The 9,817-nt window shown below is 46.8% G+C and overlaps 1 protein-coding gene across 1 annotated transcript; it reads right to left on the bottom strand.

Annotated features, from left to right (window-relative positions):
• Window positions 1–3,041: 3,041 nt before the first annotated feature.
• On the bottom strand, window positions 3,042–8,368 carry MGP (matrix Gla protein). Its single transcript, XM_031600368.2, has 5 exons — window positions 8,236–8,368; window positions 5,747–5,877; window positions 5,538–5,573; window positions 4,350–4,425; window positions 3,042–3,419 (listed from the first exon to the last, which is right to left on the bottom strand). Exons 2-5 carry the CDS (start codon window positions 5,805–5,807, stop codon window positions 3,281–3,283), a joined length of 312 nt encoding a protein of 103 aa, XP_031456228.1. The 5' UTR covers window positions 5,808–5,877; window positions 8,236–8,368; the 3' UTR covers window positions 3,042–3,280.
• Between the last annotated feature and the right edge of the window lie 1,449 nt (window positions 8,369–9,817).

The following is a 9,817-nucleotide window of genomic DNA, read 5'->3' as shown; positions in this document are numbered from 1 at the left end:
ATGGTTACTTGGTACATCAAGAGGCACATGCCAGGAACAGACACTTGCCAGGCCTTGACCCAAAGCAAGGACTGTGCTCCTGACAGCTCATGTCAGCATGTTCCCCAAGCGTGATGGTGTTTGCAAAGCCCCATGTGTGTGCAAGTATCCCTGCTGTCCCTGCTCAGACCCATCAAGGAGCATCCAGAGCCTGCACTGCTTGTAGCCAACCATGTTATTTGAAATAACCTCAGACTGTGTTTTTGTCTCCCCAGTTCAGCAGAATTTTAGTGAGTATCGTAGCTCTGTATTAAATGCTGAATTGTCATCAGGTATGGCCTGCACTATGGTGACATTTCAGCTTATGGCTGAATGACATTTGTTCCAAGTCAGACAACAGACTGTGCTCCTGCGCACACACACTATAACTAAACCTCCTCTTCTTCCTCTACTGAGATGCTTTTTTTCTACCAGTAACCCATATTCCCATATTCTACTATGCCAGCCAAGTTTCCAAAGTTATGTCAACACAGCACATGGATCACATCTTTCTCCACTTTGTGTTTGATCCTCCACAGCCCCGCACACAGAGTTACAGAATTAAAAGGCTCCCAAGGGCAGTCACCCACTGGAGATTCTGCTGATCATTATAAACACAGTCTTTCATCTTACGTAGAAATCAGAGAAAATTCAGAATTAAAAAACATGTTTAGCTTTTCTACAGTCCAGGACAGACTGAACATATATACTAACAACATCCAGAAGAAGTGTCTTGGAGAGCAACAGTTTAAAAATAAATAAATATCAACAGTGATAGGTATCCTAGGAAAGGATAAGCAAAAGAAAGCTTGAAAGAGTATAAATACACAACTGTAGTCATCCAAACAGCCTAACCTTTCTTCCTAGTTTTTCCGAAGCTTTTTAATCAGTGTTTAGTCTCTCAAGCATGTTTGATTATCATTTACATTAATGAAAACCCTCTGAAAACTGATATTATTCATTATTTATTCTGGTAAACCGGAGGTTGGAAGTGCTAGACATTTTTGGACACAGACCCAGACAGCACTAGCCCCATGCATTCTGTTTTGGTGGTGTCACGGTGTCAAGACAAACCCAAACACAACAGACTTGTTGACTTTGGTGATCTTAATACTCAGCTCCTTGGGGATATGCAGAACAAATGAGAGTGCAAATATACCTAATCTGAACAGCGTTTTTTCACAACACTCATTTCTCTCTCACTTTTTCCTTTGGACAAAACCTCAGCAACTGTCAGGGTGGAGCTTCCTATCAGAAGTGTTTTCAATAAATAAATCTGTTTTCTTCCCAAAGATTCATCTGCCAAGCTGGCAAAACCACAAAGCATATTTCTGAAAAGATGTATGTTTCCACTGTGGAAGGTAGATTTGGCTCTATATTTAATTTCATAGAATATTTAACAGTTTGATACTTCATACCTTATAGACTTTGTCAGTGTGCTGTAATATTTCCAATTTCTCTAATTTGCAGGTCACTGGGGAAACCTGAAGATGTGCAAAATGAAACAAGCTGTGCTGAGCTGAGACTGAGGATTTTACACCTGCACACCCTACACTGATGGGTGTCCAAAGAGCTGTAGTTGCATCCTTGCCTCCAAGACAGAGTGAGCAGAACAGAGGGGTGGGAGCTGTTGTCTGTTGTTGTCTGTTGTTCTGGCTGTTGTCCCTGGTGCCACTGGGTGACAGAGTGGCTACCAAGAAGGAGACCTACAGCCTCCTTCAGTCACTTGCCATGCCCAGAGGCCCATTGTATGGCCTCCTCACCACACAGTACAGGACTTGCTCCTTGCTCCTCAGATCTGAATCTCTGGTTTGTCCCTTCTTTTTCTGATATTTGACTCCTGGCTATCCTCGCCCTAATGGGTTCAGAGAGACACAAGAGGAAACAAAAAGTACAAGGGGATACAACGTTCAGTTTTGGGCCCCTTTCTACAAGAAATACATCAAGACAGTGGAGCACATCCAGAGTAGGGCAATGAAGCTGCGAAGAATCTGGAGTACAAGTCTTATGAAGAGCAGCTAAGGGAACTGGGGTTGTTCAGTCTGGAGAAGAGGAGGCTCAGGAGAGGCCTTATCACTCTCTACAACAATCTGAAAGGAGGTGGTAGAGAGGTGGTGTCGGCCTCTTCTCCCAGGTAACAGCAATAGGACAAGAGGGAATGGCCTCAAGTTGCACCAGGGGAGGCTCAGATTGGATATCAGTAAAAATTTCTTCAAAAGAGCGGTGATGCACTGAAACAGGCTGCCCTGGGAGGTGTTGGAACAACTGTTCCTGGAGGTGTTCAAGAACAGGGCAGGTGTCACACTGAGAGAAATGGTCTATTGCAGTCACAGGCATGGGCTGATGATTGGACTCAATGATCCTACTGGTCTTTCCAACCCTAATGATTCTACAGTTCAAGCTGATTTTCTGTGTCAACAAGAGCAAGGTGTTGAGCCAAGGAGAATTTATGTCTGCATTCTTGGTTTTAGCTGAAGAAATACAAAATAATAATTTCCATATAATATTTCAAAGTAAAAGGCTAATGCTAAAGTTTTCTGGAACAAAAGAGATAAAACAGCACTCCTGATGAAAATATGAATAAAATCTGGGCCACGTGCTCCTTTCTGCAGAAGCACCATACACCAGGATCAAAGGATGCCTGGGAAAATAAGGTGCCAATGGCAGTTTCTTTCTGTCACTAGTTTTCATACCAACTTTGTCTTTAGGATTAAACAGACACTTGGATGTTGTTTACCCAAGTGATGAAATCTCGAAGAGATTTTGTTTTCAAAAAGTGCATCTCACCCTGCCTTCTGAACACCAGACCATGTTAAGATGTCCTGAGGCTGGGAACTGAAATTTGCCAGTGATGTCTAAAATAAGTCAGTTGTAGGCCCTGGAGCAAAATAATTGTACATTCTTTTAAACCTCATGTGATTGTGCGGTAAGAACTTGTTTCCATTATCTGCACCAGGTTCTATGATAAAGAAACTCAGCTTCTTTGTGAAAAGTCATCCCCTAAAATACTGTGAGTCATGAGATGATAGTGTCAAACCAGCAGTTTATTGTGCAGCAAACACCCACATCCTGAACTCTCTCTGATCTCTGCTACATCAGCTCAGCGCTAATTAACACAATGTAGGAATCCATGGCTACATGGGAGAGAAGCAGCAGGCAGGATAACATACAGGGACACAAGCAACTGAGTATGTTTCAGAGCTATTGCTTTTCCTAGGAGGTTACCCTGAGGTCCAAGCCCCAGGGTGGGGACAGATCATCTTTACTTATTCCTCCTCCTCCCAAAATAGTGCCTGTAAGCAGCAGGATAGCCGTGGTTAAGAGCATACTGTTCACACAGGTAGAAGTCTTCACAGATCTCCCTCTGACGTTCCTGAGGTGCCTTATTACGTTCCCTGATCCTGCAAAAAGAAATTAGGGGTGTTATCTTAAATACACATCTATGGCCTTTTTCTGCCTTACCAGGCCTAAGGGTCCATCCCAGCCTCTAACACCAAGATACTAAGACATATCAGTGCATACCAAGGCATATCAGTGTTCACCACACCCAGGGTACCAGTGTGACTACAGCAGGTTGCTTCCCTAGGTAACCTTTTACTTCATGGCTAAGTAGGGTGGTGGGGATAAGAGGGTGGCTCCTGCCTCAACCCGTTGCTGCAGGAATAGTGCCCCAGTCTGATCCCTTCAGCTCTTCTGCTCTTCCCTAACCCCACACATGAAAAAAGGAGAGCAAGAAGCTTCCTGCTAAGGGCTACCTGATACTGCTGACAGGGTATCCCTTCTGTGCCTCAGCCCTTATTTTCACAAGCCCTGCATAAGATGTAAAACTGCCTGTATCTGCATTCTATAAGATGAGGAAAAGAAGTCCACCAAAGGCTTTGCAATTTAGAAAAAAGTTATGTGAATTCTGCACAAGTCTTGAGGACTGGAACAAGATCTCAAACTGAGCTTCCCTTCTGGCTGGCCCACACTGATTCCCTCTCCTTTTGCTACTCCTTCCTTCTGACAAATTTAAAAAGAACTCCTCCAGTGCAAAACATGCCCTTGAATGCACGGACCCACTCTGCTTTCTGAGAGGTGTTCAGGAACCACGTGGATGTAGCACTGAGGGACATGGTTAGTGGGCATGATGGGGATGGGCTGATGGTTTGGCTAGATTACCCCAGTGATCTTTTCCAACCTTAATGATTCTATGGTTCTCCCAGGGTTGGCTCAAGCAGAGAGAGGGGCTTATGAGGAGTGACTGTGGCTTCTCCCCTGGTACCAGCCATGACTGGCAAAGAGATACTATTCCGCGCTCCCACCCTCAGTGTTCTGGTGCCATAACATACCTCTCCTGAAGAACAGCTCTTAGTCCTGTGTCATCTCGCATGAAGCCATTGGCCCTTTGCCTGTTAAGGAAGGGGTCTGGAGAAGGCAAGAGGTGGTTCAGAGTAGATAAACACTTTTAGCAAGACCTGATTTCCACAAAGGCCTCTCCCACATTTGTGACAGTCTCCTTGTCTGCCCTCCCACACACAGTGAGACCCAGGACCTTCTAGTATTTCCTCCTGCCTGCCCTGCTGGCTCATTGACAAGCTCTCCCTCTGCAAATGCAACCTCTATGGAAGCACACATGCTGCTTTTGTTCTCCTGTTACTCAAGCCACCCTGGGGAAAGCTGCTGCCATGTCCCCCTCTGGCTGGGTGGAGCTGGGACAAGAGATAGGTGCCAAGTGGCACAGACCAAGGGGAGGTCTGGGCACACACAGTAGAATTAGCAGGATTGTGAAGCTATGATGGAAAACAGGAAGGGCCTGAACAAGTTTATCTGCCTCCAAGGTTAGGCAATCACAGTGCAAAGGTCTCTGCGGAAATTTTGAAGTGAGGGGCCTGAAAGTGCCTTCTGTCCTTGTTGAGGAACAGCACAGTCCTACTGTAGCATGGAGGAGTCTTTGGCTTTGGCTCCCACTTGTGTTTCTGACTAGCTGCTTTGTGAAGTCACTCTCCCAGATGGTTTAATTTCTTTTTAGCTTTGAACTCTCTGCTCGTTCCTAAGTGACTCTCCACCCTCACATGCTTCTGCTGTGACACTAACTCCTTCTTCCAGAACAAGGATCCCTCCTGCCCACACATCCCACCTGCTTCTTCCAAGGTGCAGAGAGTTGTGTTCTCCCCATCTTTGCATAGGGACAACCCATATTACTGGCTTCTGCAGTACCCTCCTGAGCTTTTTGAGCAATATCCTTTTCTGGTACCATTCAACATGGTTTAGGTACATGCAGCAGGGATCTAAACTCATGTCTCTGTGTTTTCCAGTTTTTATTTGTTGCAAAGCACAGCAGTTGCAATTGTGCCCAAACATGTGAATTCCATTTTAATCTTCTTCCTATTTATCCTGACACTCTGTAACCCATTAAATTTAGTATCCCTGGACCAAGAGGTTCTGTCTATTTAATCCCCACAGTAAAGTACAAGGAAATGGCCTTGGAGATGTCTGTAGTGCACTTTGAATTCAAGAAAATAGTAAAGCAATCTTACTGAGATACTCATGGGATTCCATGCTCTCATGGGACTCTGGGGAAAGAAAGAGTACAACATGTGTAAGTCACATGGAATTCACAGTCTTTTACACACCATAGACCAGAAGAACACACCCGCAGGGTTAAAGGTAAATATAACACATACAGACCCAAAGATGTCTGCAGTGTTGGAGTCATTGCTCCACCCAGTAAAAGCAGCTCACCTACCATAGCAAGTAGCGGCCATGACCAAGACGGCCAGGAGCACAAGGACGACGAGAGCACGCATTGTGCAAGGACTCTCTCACTCTGTCTCTTGCTGCGCCTCACTCTCTTCCCACTGAAGACAGACAGAGGTCCTGCAAAATTAGCAGTGAAATGTTTATTATGAAAACAGATCCAGGAGGGATGAAAGAACCTGAGGAAGGCAGCTGCTGGTTGATACACACTCTATATGGAGCCGTTACAACACAGCTTCTATTAGCAGATTGAGTCAGGCTTCAGTAAGGAGGGGGCATACCCCTTCCTCTCTTGGTTTAGGGACAGATGCCATAATTCACGTCCCAAGCACGTCCCAGCACGTCCCAGCACTCCGCACTCAGGAACCCGGCTGCAAGTGGAAGGAATTCCAAGGGCTGCCAGGGGCCCACAGGGAGAGGCGTGTGCTGATCCCAAATGTACATGTTTGTCTTTCATATTTTGTTTTTGATCCGCTCTCTTTGCTCTCACCATCCTCTGTCTGGATAAATAGATCCCAGACTGTCCTGTTTCTGCTGGGGGAGATGTAGGGAATAAGGCACCATGCACTTCCCCCTACGCTCAGCCCCTCTTCCCCCAGCTGATCCCAATGCCCTCCCAGCCTGAAGGATGCTGGAGCAAGAAGTCAGCACTGATGCTCTTTCCCATCTCCTCCTTTACTGCTCCAGGAGTATCACTGCAAGCAGTGATACAGAAGGATTCCTTCTGCTGAAAGGACCATGAGATTTGAGACAACAGCAGCACCTAGAGTGCTATCTCAGCAGGTCTTCACTGTGGTCCTACACTGCTCTTCCAGCCCAAAGGTCAACATGTTTCTGAAAGGAGATATGTTTCAGGACTGCTGCCTCTGCTCTGACACCAGCAGCCTTTGTCCCACTGGATACCAAAGTCAGAAGTCATAGAATCATAGAATAGTTTGAGTTAGAAGGGACCTTTAAAAACCATCCGGTCCAACTCCTCTGCAATGAACAGGGACACTACAGCTAAATCAAGGTGCTCAGAGTCCCTCCAGCCTGACCTTGAATGTCTCCAGGATGGGGCATCCATCACCTCTCTGGGTGACCAGTGGAAGGCTTTTCAGACAGTACTAATCTCCCAGGCCAGCAGTCTCTGTGAGCATTACTTCACCTGCTAGCACCAAAGGAACATGTCTGGAACCAATGTTTTGGGCAGCAGTGATGGACGTAAGGTGGCAGTTTGATTTTCCAACTCTGTGGTACAATATGAAGGAATTAAATGGGGGGACAGGGAGGGGGGTGAGGGTAGTTGTTACAGAGATGGCTGTTGGATGAAAAGCAAAGGGGAATAGTTACTAGAGGCAAGGCAGTGAGGGGAGGTGAGTACCCAGTGTCTGCCAGCACTCCCATGGCAGTGGTGGGGCTGGCATTATGCAAGCTGCAAAGTGCAGCTCAGTCCCCCACCATCAATGCCCTCTGTATCATCCACATCATGCCCATTTGGTGCTCAGCCTAAAATCGGGGTGAAAACCAGGCTGTGCTATAACTAAAATAAATCTGCTCTAGGAGAACTGAGACTTGTCTGCTGTCCCTGTGCCCCACCACTCTGGTCTCTTTAAGGGAATTCTCTGCTCTAGGATTGTTTGCATTCCTTGGAGCCCAGGGTTTTTGAGTTAGTGCTGAATGTGGATTTTGTAGGTTTCCTGAATGTTCTGTACAGTCTGGCAGCTCTGGGAACTGCCAAGAAATATAGGCTTGAGGGACAGAACCTAGCAGGAGAACTGTGGGGCACAGGGAAGAAGGTACTGGGAGTACTTTGGAATGAAAGTGATGCTACAGAGTGGGAAACTCCAACAGACTTTCCAGCCAAACTGTCTTTATTTACCTATCTTCACTCAGGGCAGAGCCCTCTACTCTCTGGAATACTCCACTACAATTTCAGAAACTCACAGATCCCTGGAGTATCCCATGCAATCACTGCAGGAGAAATGCTGTGCTGCAAACATCCTTTAACTCAAATGTTTAATTTTTCTCCACAGAAGCAAAGCATTTTCCAAGGGATCGATGAACATTCTGGCTCTATACCAATAACCTGACTTCAGGGAGCATTTTACCCTGGAAAGAATGATCTCCTGTACACTCCGCCTGCACCCTGGCTTTTCCAGCACACACCTCCCCTCCCCAGCATCACTGTGCTGCCTCACATATAATACATGGTGTGTCACAGTGAGCCAAATCTCCATGCTTTCTAGTAACATCCACTGGTTAGAACTACAGAAAGAGAAGATGAGATGAACCGCCAGCAAATGCCTGAGGGATTCCCACAGTTCCCCCAAAAAGGAATATTCAGAAAAGCAGCCCTCTGTCCCGTTTCCTGCTGAAATGGAGAAGCACAGTTTTACACAAGACACAGCAACCACTCCTAGCAGTTTGCAGCTGCCCCAGACAGGCATTATAGCAAGCAGCCATCCAGGCAAAGCGAGGCAGTCCCTGCGTACTCACAGAGCCGTTCCTTCCAGCCAGCCTGTAGCTCGTCCAACAGGCAGCTCTTCCAGCGTCCTGGGCCCTGCACGAAAAAGAAGGGCCTTTTATTTATTAGCATTGATGAGTGACTCCTCCCCCTTCTGTTTCCCACTCTCGATCCACCCTCAAGCTTCCACCTTCTCAGTCAAAACACCTTCAGCCCTCAGCCAGGAAATAAAAACTTCAAGCCAAAAGGGAGAGGAGGGAACCAGAGCAGGCACTGAGGGTGAGGGAGGCACAGCCTTTCTGTACCCATAAAGAGAGGACAAGCTCAGTCTCCCCCTTTTCTATGCCCACCCTGAGCAAAACCATGCTGCTGGCCAGGGCACCTGCTCTTCCATAGGGAGCAGGAGGCCTTCTCCCATCTCCTTTCATGCTCCTTTTGCAACTGGTGCCCCCTCCTCCAGACCCACAACAGAGTTAGACAAGCCATTGGACAGCCCAGGATGTGTGCTGGCTGGGTTGGGATACTGGGGTCCAGGGCTCCTGGCTCTGTCCACACACCCAACTACCCAGGCCAGGTACCCATGTGCACCACACCAGGATGCTGAGCCTATGCACCAACCCACACCAGCAGTGCTCCAGCTCAGCCAAGCTCCATATCTCTCCTGTGCTGAGGACTCCATGTCTGGACACTGTACTCAGGTGAGGTCTCACCAGCACAGAGCAGAGGGGCAGGATCACCTCCCTCACCCTGCTGGCTATGCTACTTTTGATGCTGCCTAGCCCGTGGTTGGCTTTCTGGGCTGTGAGGGCACACTGCTGGCTCCAGTTTTGACTGTGGAAAGTTCAGACCTGTCTGTGGCACAATGGTACCACATTATGTGTGTCCTTGCACAAGCAGATCTTGGCACTCGGAGACTGAGAACAGAAACCTGACATGGAAATTCCTGGTTTGGAATCATGCTATTATTACTACAGGCAGTTTGCAGAGCATTAGGGTGATGCAGGAAGGAAAGCTCTGCCCTGATCTCTGAAATGTCAGATGAGGGCTGGAGCTCTGTCTTCTTATTTAATTCCTGCCAGTACAAGGGAGAAGGAGTAAAATGTTCCCTGGACATCCTGAGGGTCATTGGAGTCATTGTCATGAACCACCTCTAAAAAGCAGTGGGCAGAGGAGAACATCTCTTGTGCTCCTTCTACTGCCTCTCAGGTACTGCTGAATATTCAGCCCTGTGCAACGCAGAACCCTGAGGGAAACTGAGGCATAGAAGGTCTGTGTGTTCTCAATTACATTGATGTCTGAATAGCTTTGGCCACAGTACCATCTTGCACTTTATTAGTTAAATCAGATAAGATGGGTATTAAATTGTGAGATGATAAGGAAGCAGACAAATGGAAAACTCAGTAGTTTGAGCAGTGGAAAGGAGAAATGTTGTGAAATTGCCATTCGAGTTCATCTTTGAATTGTCTTAACTGAATATTTCCATTAATGACTGCTCAGAAAGGGAATACTTGCTGAGGAGGTTAGTTGATAACACAAAGTAATAAGGGAACATCAGTGGAAGGAATGACTGAGAGTTCCTATAGAAGGAGAGGAGAAAGAGGCTGTTTCGAAAAT

Source organism: Phasianus colchicus, chromosome 1 (assembly GCF_987193195.1).
Source record: "Phasianus colchicus chromosome 1, bPhaCol1.hap1.1, whole genome shotgun sequence".
NCBI classification, from domain to species: domain Eukaryota; kingdom Metazoa; phylum Chordata; class Aves; order Galliformes; family Phasianidae; genus Phasianus; species Phasianus colchicus.
This window is presented reverse-complemented; position numbering and strand designations above follow the sequence as displayed.